Consider the following 19703-nt stretch of genomic DNA (forward strand, 5'->3'; position numbering starts at 1 on the left):
CTTCATTCCCACAGCCATAACCATCTAAAATTAAAGGTGTTGATCCACACACACACACACACACACAGACACTTGTATGTTGTAATTTTTATGCTGCATAAATAAATTTCATTAGGTATTTTATTCTGGTATTTAGGAAAACATGTATGTATGTATGTTGTATGTCTATTGTCCGAGTTTGCTTTTTGCACTGCATGTTGTTGTATATTAGCCATGTCTAAGATGATTTTCTGTCATGACAAAGTTCTCTGATTCTTACAAAGAGCTTCGACAGAGAGCAGCTAATCACAATGGAGAATGAGGTAAGAGATAAGGTGAAGAAACAATTCTTCCATTAAAAAAAACCATAAAAGACAGCACAGGATCAGTTACAAGACACTCTCAGATACCAATGAAAAGTAATAAAATAATAAGAACTGAACTAAATGGTAAAAGGACGACTTCATATATCAAATCAAATAGCCTTTATTGTCATTATATAGTCAACTACATAACAAAGTTGGGAATAGAGAATATAATAAAAAACAATAAGAAGTAAACTATTACATAAAAGCAAGTCTATAAAAGTGGGTTTTAAGAAATGATTTAAAAGAAGTTACTGACTCTAAACACAAACGTTGACTTTATCTGGGACTCTTTTTATTATATCATATCACTGTTGGACCCGACTGATTAACATATCTACAGATTTAAGTTTGTTATTTCTGGTAATTATTTTTTTAGCTATAATTTATCATATGTTGGTGAAGGCATATGACCATTGAATGACCTAAACGTTGTAAAACAATAAAGTTTATTGCATGTAATTGACAGTGTTCTGTAGTTTTATCTTTTTTTTGGATATGGACATTTCCTCCTACTCACCTGTCTTTGGTTTGCATTAACTTTTATAGAGAAGATAGCATCAAATAATCAAACCTAGCAGAATAAATGAAGACTTGAACATATAGCAGCATGATACTAACTACCTAAAATGACAGAAATCATCTTAAGTAAAGACTTGTTGACGTGTAATTAGATTTTTTAGTTTTGCTCATGCCCCATTTGCTAACATGGAGGTGTTTATGACTTATACTGCAGCCAGCCACCAGGGGGGGAGATTGAGATGTTTTGGCTTCACTTACGGGTAGCTGGGCTGCTGTTACTCTGAAAGTAGCTCAGTAGCACAGGAACCCACAAAGTTAGACTTCTGTGCATAAAAATACTTCTTCTGCATATATTGGCCTGTGGAGCAAACGCACCAGAGACTTCCGCCAGCAGCACCATCTACTTTAGTGCTCTGCTAACTTAAATGGAAATAAAACAATTTGATCGTACTGCTCTTCCAGACTTTCCACGTGGCGTAACAGTAAGTGGGAGCTGGAGGTACTCACATTACAGTCCAGCAAAATGAACACATTAGCTGTAACTCACCTTGAAGAGCACGTAGAGCTCCTCTAGCTCGTCAATACTGAAGGCAGTCTCTGTTACAATAGTCCTGACCTGAAACATGACATAATAACATTAGGCTAAAAATAGAAGAAAGAGAATAACATTGAGTGTGAGGAGAGAGCAGAGTATGTAATAATGTCATCCATTTAGTTTCAAAGCTCAAATCGAATTGAACTAAAAACACTTTTAAAGATGCCATCTTCCCGGATTACTGTTGCACTGACTATATTCAGGGTTCAGTTCTTTATTATCATTTAGACATCAATTGAAACAGCAATGGCAAGGAAAACCCTGGATCTCAAGACTCCCTCCAGCAATGCTTAATAAATATATATATATATAAAAAATACATCACAAAAGTAAAAAGAATCTTTTATCTAGAAGATAAAATGGTGCGAGCTAAATGATAGGGCTTGTTGTACCCAATAATGTAAATGTACCAAATGAAAACCAGATCAAAAATATAGTAAAACCCAATGATATGATGATAAAGTGTGTATGTATACAGAACTGCCAACTGAAAACATTTGACACTGATTTTGTATTTGAAAACGTAAGCTCAAGGCTTTATGCAGGATTTGAAATTTACAACAGATGGCAAGCGGTACATTGTTATCAGGCAAAGATGCATTGAAATAAAATCCCACCAGAAGATGACCAATGTTACACTAACAAGAGATGAAGGTGGTTCAATATCTTACACATTACATTATCAGTTAAAATATTCATACATCATTCAGGAAAAGTTATTATACGGTTGGTCAAGTAAATACATTATTGGGTTTTATTTCATTTTTGATAAGTCCAAGAGTCAATTTTATTACTAAATAAATTATTACATTATTGGGTCCTACAGGGCTAAAATACACAAACAAATCATAAAAAAGTAATAAAAATGTGTACAGGATTTTCAAATGAATAGTATTAGTGTCAATGTATATGCATAATAAAAAGTCACTCGAGAATGCAATTTCTGAAGGAATTGCAGTGGGAATGCTGGATGCTGAAAAGCAGGCCCTACGCTGCCATGTTGGTGGGAATGTGTAAGAAGAAGTCGAAGTAGGAATAGTTTGAAAAGTGGGATTGGGTGGAATTAATATAAATGTAATGTACACTACAATGGTGACTTAAAGGGTATAATAAAGTTTAAGAAGTAAGAAAGTGCAACATAATAGTTGAGTAGAACTGGTGATAAAACACAATAGTAGTACGTAGAGACGGAGGTCCCAAAAACAGCTTAAGAGCAATGTACAAATCAGAAACAGAGAAAAAAAAGTGATGGAAATCTAGTAATTTGTCTACAAATACTGGGTCATGGTTGAGGAGAATAAGTGATAAAACACAATAGTGGTATGTAGAGACAAAGGTCCTTAAAACAGCTTAAGAGCAGTGTACCAGTAAGAAACAGAGAAAAAATTATGGAAATCGAGTTAGCGGTCTTAAAGTGCGGAGTCATGGTTAGAGAGAACCGGTGACAAAACACAATAGTGCCTTAAGCATTCCCACCAATATATAAATGTACACACAGGTGCAAAAAAGTTTGTATAAAACAGTAAGTAAAGTGTGTAAGGTAAAAGTTACCAGTGATGAGCTCAGTCGTCAAGAGTTCAGCAGCTGTATTTTTACAAACATTTGTCTGATCCTAGTATTAATAAAAGTGAGTCAGTGGGTTCTTACTACGTTGCGCTTAGTTGTGTCTTCAATGGTCTGGATGACCCTCAGGCGCTGTTTGAAACGCATCTGTTCAATCACATCTGCACGGATCGAACCAAATTTCTGACACAAAAGAAGAAGGACAAACAGAGAGAAATATAGGTCAGCCCAGCTGTGTATTACTCAAAGTCTGGTATCATTTTGAAAACAACAGCAAGGACAGCTGGAGATCGCTGCGTGATTCTGAGGAGACAGCTGGCTTTCCTCAGTGCAATACATTTAAACTTAAATTCAATTTAAGTTCAAATCATATAAACTGAAAACATACTGCATGTTATTGAAAGCTTTAATGTTACAGATCCCTTGAGGAATAAAATGCATTACAAAATGACATTAGGAGGCACTTAAAGGGACACTTTGCAGATTTTCAACTGGCTTTGTGTCACCGAAGCATGGGTGGTACAATAAATACAGATGAGCAGTGTTTGGCTTCCCTCTATGTTGCCAGCAGAGCTTGTCGCTCATTCACTGGGGAAAAGTCCGCTAGATGAGTCATCCTCAGCCAAACACCATTCATCTGCAGATACTACCCACAGTGTTGAGATGCAGCAATTCATCCCCTTAATAATCTTTTTTTCTGCACCTTCTGACCAAGCAAAGGAGGCTGCAGGTTTGCACATGATTATTAGTTTTCAGGTTTAATACCTCGTAGGAGCTGCGGACCAGTTTGAAGATGTCGACCTCTGGATGCGGTTCTCCGTTGTCCGTCAGTAAGGAGTGCAGGTGGGGGATGGGAGGGAGGGTGCTGTCCTTATTGGTCACACTGTCCAAGTATCTACAATACACAAGTGGTTTACCAGAATTAGCAAAAAATCTTTCTCCTATCTGATAAATGGTGAGATAGTTTTTATGGTTTAACCCATAAGAACCCAGACCTATTTATCCTTAAAGGAAAATTATGGGGGATATAGCACAGACCAAGTGGACCACATAGAACACATTTATGATGTTTTTTTTTCAAAAATACTACCCCTAAATGTCAAAGATCTGTGATGTGACATATATGATAATTAGGCGTTTATGCTATTTATGTTTATAATATTTCTTATTTTAAAATAAAAAAACTAGACACCTTTTCTGCTTACAGAAACACAAATTTGCCTTTTTCTTTGCATTTCCTCAACATTTATCAAAATTGTGACATTAATAGTGCCGTTTAACAGCAAATTTTTTTTCAGATTTGTTTTTAAGTAACAAAATAAAAATAAATGAATAATAAATAAAACTTAGGGATTTAATTAGTTACCATGGGTTCTTATGAGTTAAGAATAAAGTGGAAGAAACCCTAAATATTTAGAATCTAGATTTATGGGGTGAATCCCATTTCTTGATCCTTTGCTTTGTGGCCCCCCCACTCCATCTAGAATGATGTCCCTATTGAAAAGCATTTTATAGAGTGTCAAGCGAGGAGGCTTGGTGGAGAAGCTATAAGTAAGGATAAAATGGTCTATTCTTTGCAGAAGTGTCTGCAAACTTTTTTAAAACAACTTCACTGAAACAAAATACTTCAAGGTTAAAACCCTTCAGTCTACATTTACAAACATGCCAGAGGGACTAAAGGTTGTAAACAAAAAAGGTAAAGTAATAAAAAGTTAGATAAATATCTGGTAAAGCTAACAAAGGTTATAGGTTTTACAGCGTTTTTGTTTTTTCATGCAGGAGGAAATGTTTTGTTTGATATGAACAGTTATCTTTAAATATTTTGTCTTTTTGCTGAAGAATTATGTTAACCCTTTATCAGGCAAAGAACTATATTTGGTAACTTCAGGTTAAAGTGGCAAATCTGCACGAAAACAGTCTTTACGAGAAAAAAAGTGGGAAAAAAGAAACTTTTTTCTCGCAGACTCACCACTTTAAATCTCATAAATCTACGCATTTTTTTCTGGTAGATTTGCCACTTTAATCTCGTAAATTTTTTATCAAAATATTATTTTCGTATGTTTTTTTTTTTTACACATTCTGCCATTATGTAATATCCTCCAACATTCTCTAGGGTTGAAAATTGGAATTTGCAAGTATTTCAATGAGTGTCCTATTAAGGGTTAAAGTGGTGAATCTGGGAGAAAAAAAAATGCTTTTTTCCCCACTTTTTTTGCGCAGATTTGCCACTTTAAATCTCTTAAATCTGCGACTTTTTTTCTTATAGATTTGTGACTTTAATCTAGTAAATTTCCAACTTTTTTCTCAAAATATTACCTGAAGTTACCAAATATAGTTCTTTGCCTGATAAATGGTTAATTTATGAGTCATTTAGTCAAGAGAACAAGCAAATTAATCAAACTCAAATGTCAAAAACAATTTAAAACTTTAAAATTTTTAAAATGTATTTTTTGTCCGCTCCGCTTGCATCTCCCAAAAGTGAACTAAGACTAGAGGAGAGGAGGCGAGGCAAGGAACCAGCGAGGTACAAATCAGCCAGTAGGAAAGGCCTATTTTGTCCCTTTTGACTCTCATTACCTGCCCAGTACGGTCATGGCCTCTCCGTCATCCTTGCAGCCCAGCAGCTGGTGGATGTTGGCGTGCAGCACGGAGAGCGCCAGCTGAAAGATGACCTTGATGCCATCGTAGAAGAAGCAGTCCACCACCACCACTGCGCTCTCGAACGGCATGACCGACAGGAAGAGGGTGAGGAACCAGGAGAGCGAGATGGTGGAGATGACCCCGAGGTCCTGCATGCAGTCGTACAGCTGAGGAACGTACTCGCGTGCGAGCTCCTCGAACACCCCCTGGTCGACTAGGGCTCCTGGGCAACGCATGGTGAAAAGAAAGAGGCTGTTAACCCATTGAGGCCTGAAAAACCGCTGGGCGATTTTAAAATAAGCCTCTAATTTTCTGGAAATTCTGGAAAAATTCTGGGAAAAAAAGTGTCAACTCTTCTACTAAATAATAGATTTTTCAGCCTCTGTAGCAGATAGAAATTAAATTCAAAAAGTATTTGAGAGCTTATACAAATACTACAAAACAACGTATCCGCTTTCCAGGCTTCAATGGGTTAATCACATGCAAACTGTTAATTAAACACCTTCAAATACAGAAGAATGTGCACATACGGACCTACAACCCTGGTGTTGTAGTAGTCCGGCAGCATCCTCTCACAGAGCGCCACAAGCAGCCAAAAAGCCTCTTCTTCTTTGGCGTAGAGCAGCAACACAGACGTCACAATATTCATAGCCTTCGTTGTAGAGGGACAGTAAAAATACAGGCTGGGTCAAGCACTGCAAGGTTTCTGCCAGTTCATGTCAAAATCAAAACAAGAGCAGTGTTTGTTTGTACCTGACAGTAACCAATGTTTGGGTTTCTGAACGCGTAGGCGGTGAGGACCCTGCGGAGCGCAGCGATGCCCATCTCATTCTGAAAGGCCGGGTGCTCAGGGAGCGAGCGGTGCAGGTCTCGCTCTATCTCCTCTGTTGCCAGGTTGTACTTTCCCATCGACTTCTCCACCAGGTCTTCGTAGTATCCAGGGTGGGTGGCCATCTCGTTGATCGCCCCTATGAAAAACACACAAGATTTAACCCATGAGAACTGTTAAAATAATTGATTATTTTCTATATTTGTAAATGATTTTATGCTTGATGTCTGTCTCTGTTGTCTGACTCTGTGTCGGTCTCTGTGCGTGACTATCAGGTCAGCCTTGGTAAATATCTCTATGCATTTATATTAAGTTAGACAATATGATTTTGATACAATGATTATGTTTGTGTGTTAATTTTGGTTTAGAAACTTTGACTACATATATTTCATTGTCTGTTTCATATTTTTTAGACTTTTAGAATCTATGTGAGACAGTGAAAATCCTTTGGCTCTGTAACACACACTATCTTTGTGAGACATAACAAGACAGAATGTTTTTGTTGAATGTTCTGGAGAAGAGGCCAGGTCAGGATGGCCTTGTCCGGGGCAGCAAGCAACCAGGTGGCATGAGGTGCCATTGTATTGATTAAAACTGGCGAATCAGCGGATCAAGAGGGCGGGACTTCCTGGAGGAAATCGACCAGCATGTTTTGTAAACAAATGTTAGTATTTTAATGGGTTCAGGGAGAGAGTCGTGGTTCAGACTTCACAAACTGAAACACGTCTGTTTGTATTCAGGGACATGAGTTTTTGAACACGGAGAATCTCTGTATAGTGCACATTTTTTGACGTATTGTAATAAACTTTTGTTAAAACTGAGAACTTGGACGTCTCCAGCACTTCATTCCCCATCAACGATCTGCGCAGAAAAATGGTGAGGTTTTTTATGTTGGTGACAGATTATTAATTTTCAAGGTTTCCTCATGCAATTTTTCTAACAGAACCCAGACCCATTTATCCATGAAAGAAAAAATATGGGGGATATAGCACAGACCAAGTGGACCACATAGAACACATTTATGATGTTTTTTTAAATACTTCCCCTAAATGTCAAAGATCTGTGATGTGACATATACGTCACATTGGGCGTTATGGTATTTATGTTTATGATATTTCTTATTTTAATAAACTCGACACCTTTTCTGCTTACGGAAACACACATTTGCCTTTTTCTCTGCATCACCACAACATTTATCAAAATTGCGACATTAATAGTGCTGTTTAACAACCAATTATTTTTCAGATTTGTTTTTAAGTAACAAAATAATAATAAATCAATAATAAATAGAAACAAATAACAAACCCTTTTAGGGTTAAATGAATAAAGGACACCCTATTAATAGATTAGAATTGTTAAATGGGTTTAAACTTAGCCTAGTAACAAAAAAATAAGCTTTTGAAATTAGCTACTTTTTTAGATTTCCGTTTCACTTCTTGTCAAAGTCACATGACCACCACACCAGGGTGTTGAGTATACATCGCTTAGGGATTTAATGAGTTAAGGTGAAGCATAAAGCTGAATATGGGAGATTCTAGAAGGTTTAAAGTGTTTGTTATAGCCATGTCACCATGGGTTCTTATGGGTTAAAGCTTCTCAGTCAGCTTTTAGTCTTTGTGATTTGGTACATGCAAAGCTCTCATTAAAGACCCAGTGAAATGAAAATGAAAACACATTTTCCCACTTTCAAACCTTCTGTTAATAGTTTATTTATGTATATGTCAAAAAAGAGTATTTTTAAATCAAAGTCCCTGTCATTTCTCTTCCTGTAATTTTTTTTATTTTTTTGATGACTCATCCTGCACTCAGGGGAGTTTGCAGAAGTTCATCCAATCAAATGAGACTATTAGCGACTAGCTATAGCCACACCAGTCAAACAAAACCACATTTCACCATTTGGGGGGGGGGACATGGAAAACCTAAAATAAAAAGGCACTTATACACAATACAACGTTTCAACAGGCTACACATCCATCATCTATACCAGCACATAATAAAGAAGATTCTGTACCTTTCACTTATTTGTATATGGTCCATATTTCTTTAAATTTTAAGTTATAATTTGAATGCTTTCATGCTGAGAAATGTTCTTAAATTCTTTAAAAAATTAAAGATATTACATTCATGGATAAATACATTTTTTTAGGAAAACATGTGATGCTCTTCTTTCCTTTTTCCGTTCATATTGTAATGTAATTTTTTTTTTTTGTTGCTGCCCATTTGTTTGTCTTAGTCTAGTTTAATCTATAGTTTAAATGTCTGGCCAGGTACTACGGATGAAAATAAGCTTTTGGCCAATTCCGGTACATTTACAGCAATGTTTATAAATCTACATTGTCCCAGTTAAATAAATAAATAAAAAAACAAAAAAAAACAACTGCCGTAACTCTCAACACATTCAGCCAAGTACTGTAGGAAAAATCTGTTCACAGTGGTAAACTACACCACCATCATGGTAAACACCAAACCATGGACTGATTTTTATCTGACTTTCAGTCACGTTACATCATTTCATTATGTGTTTCAGTTACTTATCAGTATGCACATCACACTCTTCTACCCTGCAGAGTTTCAGCAGCCTGACAGCTACAAGGAGAAACAATCGACTCCATCAGCTCCCTGAAAAGATGCTTTATAATTGTTTTTGTCACATCAAGGTTATCGTAGTTTGCGATCTTTGAATAAAAAAAGAGCGTGCGCTTTATGCCAACTTCACTGGTATTTATGTGTTTTAGAGCACTGATTCCTATCCTGAGGGGTCACAAGACCTTCTTGAAACTTTTAAATTGATTTTTAATATACGGTTGGCCTATATCTGAGCCTTATATTAATCTCTGTGAATCTGTGATTATTACTTTATATATAAACTTAGGATAAGGGCATGGTAAAGACCTGAACACAAGTTATATTCACAGAGCCTTTCCCGATAGTAAAACAGTTTTCAGCATCAGGAAGAAGAAAGCACATATTTCATGAAAAAGAAAAAAAATTGACTGTTAAGTGTGTGTAACTGCAAAAAAAAACACTGAATAAATAGAGAGATTTGGATAAAAAAAAGTTCCTAAAATAAAGCAAAACTTATCTCCGATGAAAATTTTCACAGGAAATTATCTGCTCAAAATTCATCCAAATAGCTCGTTTTACACAAGCGTCCTTCAGTTATTTTGTTCACCATTTGAGTTAATTGTGCTTTTTTTCTCCATACCATAAAAGATACTTTTTATGTCACTTAGTCAGGGGTCATCAGTTAACTCACTGATGGAAAAGGGGCCCCTTAATCCTTTATCAGGCGAAGAACTATATTTGGTAACTTCAGTGGATATCAAAACTGGGTCCCCATGTCTCTCTGTTTAGTCGTAGAACCACATGGATTTCTTCCAGCTAATCAGCAAAGATCAGGCTACCAATCAGTATGAAAATATTATAATAATATTAACTTTATTGACCTTGACCTCCAATGAAAAAATGAAAAATTTAGGGGAAAAAATCGTCAAGAAACAGTCGTACAAACAGAGTTGAGGTAATATTTCAAGAAAAATGTTGCAGACAAAAGTGGGAAAAAAGCAAATTTTTGCAGATTCACCACTTTAATCTCAAACTTTTTTCTCAAAATAGTATGTTTTTTTTTTTTTACACATTCTGGCTGTATGTAATATCCTCCAATATACTCTAGGGTTGAAATTTGGAATTTGCAAATATTTCAATGAGTGCCCTATAAAGGGTTAAGGAAAAATGTTGGAAACTTTATGGCAAATATGTGAATGACTTTGCAGTAAAACCTGGAGAAAATGTTTTCATATCAGTCCTCAGCACATTCTCCACATACCTCAGTGAACCTGTTTATTAAGGTCACCTAACTGGTTTTTACACCCTTTGTTCTAAAAAAAGAAACAATTAGATCAACACCTGAAAAATGTAAATAAGCATTGAAAGTGTTTTTCTTGTCAGAGACTTGCGTAAGGACAACACCTTTCAGGAGGAGCAGGTAAGGTGACTGCAGCTATGACGACAGGTCATGTGAGCCCTCAGTGTGTCACTGGGGAGAGACGGAGGAGCTGTTTGTAACCTGCTCGCCTCAGGTGAGGATGAGTGCAAGCTGCTGCATGACTCTACCTGTACTGTGTACAGGAAACTGCATGCCTGAATATGCAGCATTTTGTTAGAGAGTACAATTCACAAGCTACAGGGCCTCTGCATGTAATGGAAACTTTCCATCCAGCTGTCACTCAAAGTTAAAAATTATGTGAGACGGTGGTGGAATTTAACTCAGTACATTTACTCAAGTATTGTACTTAAGTGTATTTTGAGAAACTTGTACTGTACTTGAGTATTTCTATTTTATACTGCCACTCCACTACATTTTGAGGCAAATATTGTATTTTTTACTCCACTACATTAAGCTGGCAGCTTTAGTTACTTTCAGGTCAAGATTTAACATTAAAACACCTGATAAATTTAAAGTGATTAGATATTTTTTTAAAATTTAACCTCATAACAGTATATAAAGTAGTTCAAATGAGTCCTACCTTGAAAAAACTAAAATGTTGCTCACATAAATGAATCAATAATAACAATAATAGTCAAATAATATATTTGGAATATATAACAATCTATCTGAGTGGGCTCATTCTGCATAACGAGTACTTACGTACTTAAGTACACTTAGTACTTTTTGATGCCGATACTTTTGTGCTTTAATTTAAGTACGTTTTGAATGCAGGACTTTTACTCGTAGTGGAGTTATATCACAGTGTGGTATGAGCACTTTTACTTTAAGTAAGGGATCTGAATACTTTTTCCGCCACCCATGTGTACAAGCCCTCATGAAAAATTCAGACAAATTCAAATTAGATTTTTTTTCCCCCTTGAAGCAAATCTCCAAAACCCATTAACTCCAGATACTAAGAATAGTTTCTGTTGTGTCAGCAGGAATTCTACTACTTATTATGTGCTTAATGTATCTAATGTATTCCTGGTCATGATGATAAATTGCTTTACACCCACTGTTATCGTTATCACCATGGATCATGGGTGGGGCCGGATCATGGTTCCAGGCAGGTTTCTATGTCTATATATAAATCCAGGCGACTTACAGGACTTTACTGGGTTTATGTGCACCATCTCTGTTTACATCCGACCGTATTAGGCCTTCTGTATTTTTTCTATATTATATATGTTATGTACCACTTATATATTTAAATATATTAATTCATTGATGTTCATACTACTACATGCAACAACCTATTTAACATGCTCAAATATAATTTCTCCAATGTGCAATATCTGTAAAAATGCAAAGTACTTTCAGGAAAACAAACAAACACAAAATATATAATAATAATAAATGCCAAATAGCAGAAATGTATGTATAGAATGTGTATAGAATGTGTGTATATGTCTATATATGTATATAGCAAATATTTTATATTCTTTATTCTATATCTATGTTCCTGTTCCTTGAGCTGCTGTGACAACTAAATTCCCCCACTGCAGTATAAATAGTCATACCTTAACCTATATTCTCTTTAAAAAAGTAACATATGTTCATATGTTTATATTATCATAATAGATATTTGAAAGGATATTTCTAAGTATGCAAACATGAATATTTTGTGGAGAAACAAAATATCAGGTGTGTGGCTGAAAAAGCCTTCATCATTTTAAATGATTCATTGATTTTGCTTATTTTTAGATCTAGCCTGAGTCACCACCTCAGCTAGAGCTGGCACGAGGTGTTTGAGAAACTATTTCAGTCTTGAATAATCTAAATAGCTGTGAACACTGGGTCATGAATAAAATGCTAATAATCTTTGTCAACAGGGCGTCTGTGGATAAATTACACCTGCACCAAATATGTATCATGTGATGTTGTGATCAAGTGTGAGCACGTAGTATGCAGGGTGTGGTCTGATTAGGTGCAGTGTATGTCTGAATCATTTGCAGCTCTGAATGCACTGAGTGTGTGTGTGTTGTGTTTACAGTATTTCAGGCCTCCCTGAACATTTGCTCACCAGAGAAGAGCAGCCACAGCTCCCCTCTCATGCTCTCAGGAATCCCCTTGAGGACCAGCTCCTTGGTCTTCTCCGTGCGGTACATGCACACTCCCTGTCCGAACTCTGTAAAGTGATTCTTCCACGCCTGCTCCTTCAGGAACTCCTTTGCCTGAGCAAAGACGGTAAAAACAATTTCATGAGATGTAGCAGCTCAAGCACAATTACTCTAACCCTTTTTTTCCTGTCAGAATCCTGCTGTAACTATTCCACACCAGTGGTTAGATTGATTTCTTGCACAATCCACAAAGCAAATACTGTAATGCTCCATAATGCAGGATCACAGTCTCATTGCATTAAGTTTAAGAACAGCCCTGGCTTTATTTAGACACAGTCTTGCGGGAAAAATATTCACGCTAGATTGGTGTTTGCAGCAATCCTTCATGCAGCTTAACATCCATGCAGTTTAATAACGGTAATTAGAAGAGGAAATAATTTACAAGACTACAAAGAGTTTTAAACAGAAGCAGAATGAATCAGAGTGTTGTTAAACAAGGTGTTATTACCATGCTTGTACTCAACATGAAACATTTTACTCACCAGCTTGGGATTGAACTCCTCAGGCGAGCGGCGGCGGTACATGGTCATGAGGGCTTGTGTGGCCGTGGGCACGCTGCTGTCGTTCAGGTTGAACGTTCCTCGCTCGCCCTCTGAGCTCAGACTGTGCTGTGGGCTGCTGGAGAGCAGGGATCCTTGCTGGGAGTAAACCTGGAGGGGAGAGCCACATTTTCAAGCTTTAGAGCTTTTAAATGGACACAGTTCACAATGATTCATGTTATTTGTTAGCCTGGGTATACCCATACTGCCTTGCGCGCTCGAATTTCATTTCGAACCTCCAGGCAGTCTGGCAACCAGGGAGGTTTCTTAGCCCTGTTTTAGGGATCCAATCACAGAGTGGGGAGGGACGGCAAGACGATGACGCGTACTACTCGGCACTTGGAAGCTTGTAGTTTTCTTACAGATCCAACATGGCTGCTGCAGACGCGAAACTCTCTTTAGCTGTAGATGGTGTTTTAAATAGTTTAGAGCGAAAGTTGAAAGGCGAAAGGTCTCTCGGCGGCTCCGCTGTCCCCCGGCTCGTAGTGAGATCACCGGCGTTACGGTAGCAGGGCTATCAGCGCCGCTACCGTAACGCCGGTGATCTGGCTACGAGCCGGGGGACCGCGGAGCCGCCGAGACCCGCAGCAGCTTGTTTATTGCCCATAAAATCAGTGGATGTGTGTGGCTGAATGACATGAGGGGGAATGAAGCGTGAAAATAAATAATCTTGCAGAAAGCGAGAACTGGAGGAGCAAAGCAGCAAGCAACACTCTCTCACAGACACACACACAACAAACATCCATCTCTGTCGCTCTACTACGTCATCTGGTATAACTGATACGATTGGCTAAGAGCTACCTACAGACGCTTTTATAGACATTTTAAGCGCCCAATAAACGGCTCCGGAGGATCGTTAACCACACCTCCTCTACGAAGAAATGAACGGCTGGTTTCCAGACTAGATCTCATTTGAGATTAGTCTGGTGTCAGCCAAGCTAGTTATTTGTATTAACTCAAGTGAACTAGGTATTTAACCCATAAGAACCCAGACCCAGTTATCCTTAAAGGATGTGTTCTATAAGTGGACCACATAGAACACATTTCTGATGTTTTAAAAAAAAAATACTACCCCTTAATGTCAAAGATCTGTGATGTGACATAAACGTTACAATGGGCGTTTATGGTATTTATGTTTATGGTATTTTTTTATTTTAAAATAGAAAAAAACTAGACACATTTTCTGCTTAGAGACACAAACTTGCCTTTTTCTTTTGCATCTCCATAACATATATCAAAATTGTGACTTTAATTTGTTCAAGAAATATGGTCAGAACAAGTTAAATGTAACACAGGACGCCCTATTAACGGATTAAAATTGTTAAATGGGTTTAAACTGAGCCTGGTAACAAAAAAATAAGCTTTTTAAAATGAGCTACTTTTTCACATTTCTGTTTCCAGTCACAGCCACATTTTGGAGAAGTAATTTCTTGTCAAAGTCACATGACCACCACACCAGGGTGTTGAGTATACGTCGCTTAGGGATTTAATGAGTTAAGGTGCATAAAGTTGAATATGGGAGATTCTAGAAGATTTAAAGTGTTTGTTACATGGGTGCCACCATGGCTTCTTATGGGTTAAGCAAAACCTTTTTTTTTTTACCTCGTCGTCGGAGCTGTTCAGGCTGCCGGTCAGCTCCCTCTCCAGGTAGATCTTTGAGGTGGTCTGCTGCAGGAAATCAGAAATCCTCTGGACCAGGAAGTCTCGGTCCTTCAGGTTCGCAAACAGGAATGTCATACGGTTCTTGGTACTGATGGAGAGCGGGCTCGGCAGCACATTGCAGCTGTCTGCTTTCTCCACGATGGTCACCTGGAAAAAAAGATGGACAACATTCACTTTCTAGGTCATAAATTACAAGCAGCCTTATCCATGAAATTAATTCTAAATGCCACATTTATTTCTTTATGGAATTATTTCCAAGCCATATTTAACAGTTTGTTAATTGAAGAACACTGGGTTAAATTGAATACTTCTAACTCGGAGCGATTAAAGAGTATGTATAGATAAAAGTCATATCTGCATTAATATTTACCTAGGTTAATTATTTTGTTTGGCCCCTTAAAATGTTACTTTCTTATTTACACACTTACTAGCTAAGAAATACCGTATGTTTTAATGGTTTGATGCAACGTTTGAAACGATGTGTAAATGTGTAATAAAAAGAGAATGCATTAAATTCAGGATTCAGTGTGATTACATACAAACACAAGTAATGAACATTAAATATATTGTATATGTAAATTTTTGATTGAATAGATGCCAAAAAAGGATCAGCAAATTATTGCATTTTGCGAGGGGAACTGCAATGGAAAAAAACTAGTGTTGCGTGAAAATGAGAGAATATTTACTTTGTGTACTTTCATATACCCTCCAGCAGACCACATAACAAACACATTCACATGTTGTCTTACTTGACTGCTGTTTAGATTAAGGTGCAAAAGAGAACTTTGTCTTTTACTGTTATTGCAACACTATAATATTAAATCTATCATTTTGCCAACTGTTAATAAATGCAGACGGAGACATTTAGGCCGAACAACTCGCCTCTCGTAGTGGGATAATGAGGCTGCACAGCGTCTCCTCCTTGCTGGTAAAGCAGATGTAGTTGGTGGAAACAAACATCTGTCCCAGAATGTGCATTTTGTTAAAGGGGGTCCACAGGGTGCAGTCTGTGTGTCCATCCAGTTTTTCATCTTTGGGCAGACGGAAGAGCGCTCGGTAACGCTCGCTCTTGGCTCTTGCATCCAAATCCCTGAAGGATGGGAAATGCAAAATCATATAAGAACCATAATATAATATATGTGAAAATCTTGGCTTGACATACAGTACAGGCCAAAAGTTTGGACACACCTTCTCATTCAATGCGTTTTTCTTTATTTTCATGACTATTTACATTGTAGATTCTCACTGAAGGCATCAAAACTATGAATGAACACATATGGAATTATGTACTGAACAAAAAAAGTGTGAAATAACTGAAAACATGTCTTGTATTTTAGATTCCTCAAAGTAACCACCCTTTGCTTACTAGAATATAAGACATGTTTTCAGTTATTTCACACTTTTTTGTTAAGTACATAATTCCACATGTGTTCATTAATAGTTTTGATGAATCTACAATGTCAATAGTCATGAAAATAAAGGAAACACATTGAATGAGAAGGTGTGTCCAAACTTTTGGCCTGTACTGTATACCAAAAAAATACTAACAATATTTACTTAAATAACACATTTACAATATACCCTGTTAAATTTACAATAACAGTCAAGGGGATAGTTTGATTTCAAGATGTGACACAATTTGGACACAGATAATGAAGTATCTGTGTAGATACAGTGCAGTGTTATGTAAGAGCAGCAATCATATATCCCCAAACTGCAGTGAAACTAAATCATGCAAATACAATTTGTTCACCAAGCAAAATCAGGATTTTGAGGCCATTCTGAAGGGCTTGCACCACAGTTTTAGACTTTCTTCCTCTATCATCAAGTGTCTGAATAACTAAATGCTGCACCAACCATAACACATTAATGGTCATTCGGCTGCATGCCATAAACATGCTTAAACAGCATTTATTATTGATGAGACCAAAGTGTTCCCGCTCCACATCATTTCTTTCTCACCTCTTGAGTGCCGACACCTTCTTGGGAGACTTCTTCTTGAGTTTGGGCAGCGAGCGGTCCTGCTCGAAGCCTTTGTTGTCCAGCAGCTGACGCATGGCGATGTTGGCGAGCTGCTCCGCCAGCTTAAAGGTCTCGTTGATGTTGAGGAAGACGGAGAAGACATGCTCATTGACGCGGGTGCTCACCTTGATGGCGTCCGGCAGCAGGAGGGTGGCGCTCTTCTCCAGCTGGGTGATATCTGCCCAACGCACCACCAGTTTGGCTGATAATTACAAAAACACATTAACAGGTAGCGACATCAGTGTATGTTGTCAAGATTAAACAAACACTGGAGTAAGGTAGCCCTCAGGATCTGGTTTAAGACTTGCAAAAGGTGTCACCTTGAGAAGCATGCAAGAATACTAAAATGATGCACAGTTTGATATGTGGTTTAGATGCTGGTGAGTAAAAAACTTTCTGCAATAAAAACTTAATGAAAGTTTAAAATCTCAAAATAAAAAAGCTTTAAAAAATGTCTTCAAATATCTCCGTATAATTACGAAATAAACACTGTGAAGGATAGTTGACCGAGTTAGATATTCACAAAAGAAACTCCAGTAATGGTTTTACGGTTCATATTTAAAAAATAAAAAATAAAATAGGAGAGAGAATCATTCAAATAGATAGTTAAGACTGGAATAATATTCAGGTAAATCAGATGAAGGCCACCTTTTTTTGTGACTCTTTAAATTTTTACACAGTGGTTCTTCAGCACAAAATGCAATGCAGTATGGTTTTAAAAAATGGTTTCTCATTCATCTCAATTTTAAAATATATATAAAAAAAACAACAATACATGAAAGTCATGATAATATTTGGAATATGTTTGGAGCCTTGGCAAAATCCCAGATAAGCTGACACAAGAAGAGTATCTATTTAAAATGCTTTTAGCTGTTTTTAAAACAAAAACACATTGAAATGACTGTACGCAAACCCACAAACTCAGGACTATTATCTGACGTTTCCCTTATGACTATGATATGAGCAATATGTAAAATACAACTAAAATGTACTATGAAGCTTTGCCTGTATGATCAATAATGCCAAAAGTACCATAATGTATGATAATGACAGTTTTGTGGCGCTTACTATTAGTGGTTGGTTTTATTCTGCACCGTCTTATTATAAATACTTTGGACATGATCAGGAAAGCAAAATATGGATCCAACATCTGCGTTTACGCGTCACCTTCCAGCCAATCATTCTTAGTGTTGGCTTTGATAAACGTGACGCACGTCTACATCAGCGCGCTTCACAGCAAAAGAGACACAAATAGCATGGGGAGATTAGTAGGCGTGTCAAAGAACACATGTTTTATAAAATTACACACTCATGCCCATTTTTTCTATGACTTTGTACAATAATTTTCCTCAAAATATGACAATTTTAATCCTATAATTTTAATATTCTGCAATATTTAGATATCTGGCGACACTGATGCTAAGCCTTTAAGGTTTCCCTGTACATATATCACTGGAAAATCAACCCACCTTTCAGCTGGAAGCCATTAACATTGGGTAAAATAAATATCAGTATAGGTAAAAGATAAAGAGCAAAACGGAGCGCTACAGGAAGTCCTGTATACCAGCTGCCATACGGTTTTATAATGCACAAAAATAACTTTGCACTTTGTAGTATTTATTATTGTATTTATTGTTTTTTATCCTTTAAAAAAAAAAGTATTTTAGCTATATGAGGCAATGTGTGTTTGTTATGTCTGTCCATACGCTGTTTGTGACACTGTAATTTCCTGTGAAGGATTATTAAAAGGATCTATCTATCTATCAATACACACAAAAACACTGAATGACTGTGTGTGCTATGTCCAACCTTCTTTTCCCAGTAGGTAAGAGTAGAAGCAGAGGTGGTTGATGCTGAGGTAGAGCCAGCCCTGTCGTGGCACTTTCCCCTTCCAGAAGCTGCAGGAGTAATAGTTGACCAGCTTCTCCTCCTCCGGCATCCCAAACAGCTTGCGAAACTTGGCGCTGGCCTCCTTGAACTTGTCCGTGTCGTCGTCCTCTTTGACGTCGTGGTTCTTGTTGAACTCCGCAATGATGCCCTGAGGCAAGACGGGAAGAGACAGAAAGAGATATTGAGCTGGGACATTTCCCCCTCTATCTTCATCCTGCAGCAGCTGTGGTTAGCTCACATGTTTGTTATAAAAGCAGGACAGTCCAGAGGCTGTTATCTAAGCTGTGAGAGTCAGTTAAACTGAACTTGGTAACGCTTTATATTAAGGTCCTTGTAATAACCATTAATTAACACGTAATAAGGCCCTTGTAAGTCCTTACAAGATGCTTATTAACATTATTGTGTGTTTATAAGCTTATATAAGTGTTAATAATGACATTATAATACAGCTAATAGCAGGCTATAAGAGATTTATAATAAGAACAATAAAAGCCTCATGAGTATCTTATAATTCTTCATAATAGCATTACAAACACCCATGACCCACCCATTATGTCTTTGCCATGCCTTTATTAATCTTATTTTGTTTGCTTATTGATATTAAAATATACTTTATTGCTCATCTATTATAAGTTAACTATAAGTTAACTATGCTTTTTGCAACTACCGGATCTAAAGCGAGAACAATGCCTTATTACTTGTTAATTAATGGTTATTAAGGACCTTATTATAAAGCGTTACCCTAAACTTTTTATAAAGCACTTTTAAAAACAGTGTTGACACAGTGCTTTGACAGACAAACAACAAAAGGCTCAACAGTGTGGCTAAACATGAGCAAGAAAAAAATGGAGGTAAAGTTCAATGGCGGAAGAAGTATTCAGCTCCTTTACTTAAGTAGAAGTACTAATACCACACTGTGAAATTACTCCACTACAAAAGTCCTGCTTTCAAAACTTACTTCAGTACAAGTACAAAAGTATCAGCATCAA

At 37.1% G+C, this 19703-nt stretch overlaps 1 protein-coding gene across 1 annotated transcript in view; it reads right to left on the reverse strand.

The window, feature by feature from the left end:
- The window catches only part of tbc1d9 (TBC1 domain family, member 9 (with GRAM domain)), a 43463-nt gene that overhangs the window by 7100 nt on the left and 16660 nt on the right, over positions 1–19703 (reverse strand). Inside the window, exons 4-15 of the mRNA XM_059341927.1 lie at positions 18634–18862; positions 16765–17026; positions 15685–15892; positions 14743–14949; positions 13084–13251; positions 12505–12655; positions 6418–6632; positions 6199–6316; positions 5602–5887; positions 3790–3919; positions 3109–3207; positions 1414–1482 (exon numbers count right to left, since the gene is read on the reverse strand). Coding sequence (XP_059197910.1) covers positions 1414–1482; positions 3109–3207; positions 3790–3919; positions 5602–5887; positions 6199–6316; positions 6418–6632; positions 12505–12655; positions 13084–13251; positions 14743–14949; positions 15685–15892; positions 16765–17026; positions 18634–18862 — 2142 coding nt within the window. The remainder of the gene's footprint in view (positions 1–1413; positions 1483–3108; positions 3208–3789; positions 3920–5601; positions 5888–6198; positions 6317–6417; positions 6633–12504; positions 12656–13083; positions 13252–14742; positions 14950–15684; positions 15893–16764; positions 17027–18633; positions 18863–19703) is intronic.

This window comes from Centropristis striata, chromosome 1 (assembly GCF_030273125.1).
Source record: "Centropristis striata isolate RG_2023a ecotype Rhode Island chromosome 1, C.striata_1.0, whole genome shotgun sequence".
Classification (NCBI taxonomy): domain Eukaryota; kingdom Metazoa; phylum Chordata; class Actinopteri; order Perciformes; family Serranidae; genus Centropristis; species Centropristis striata.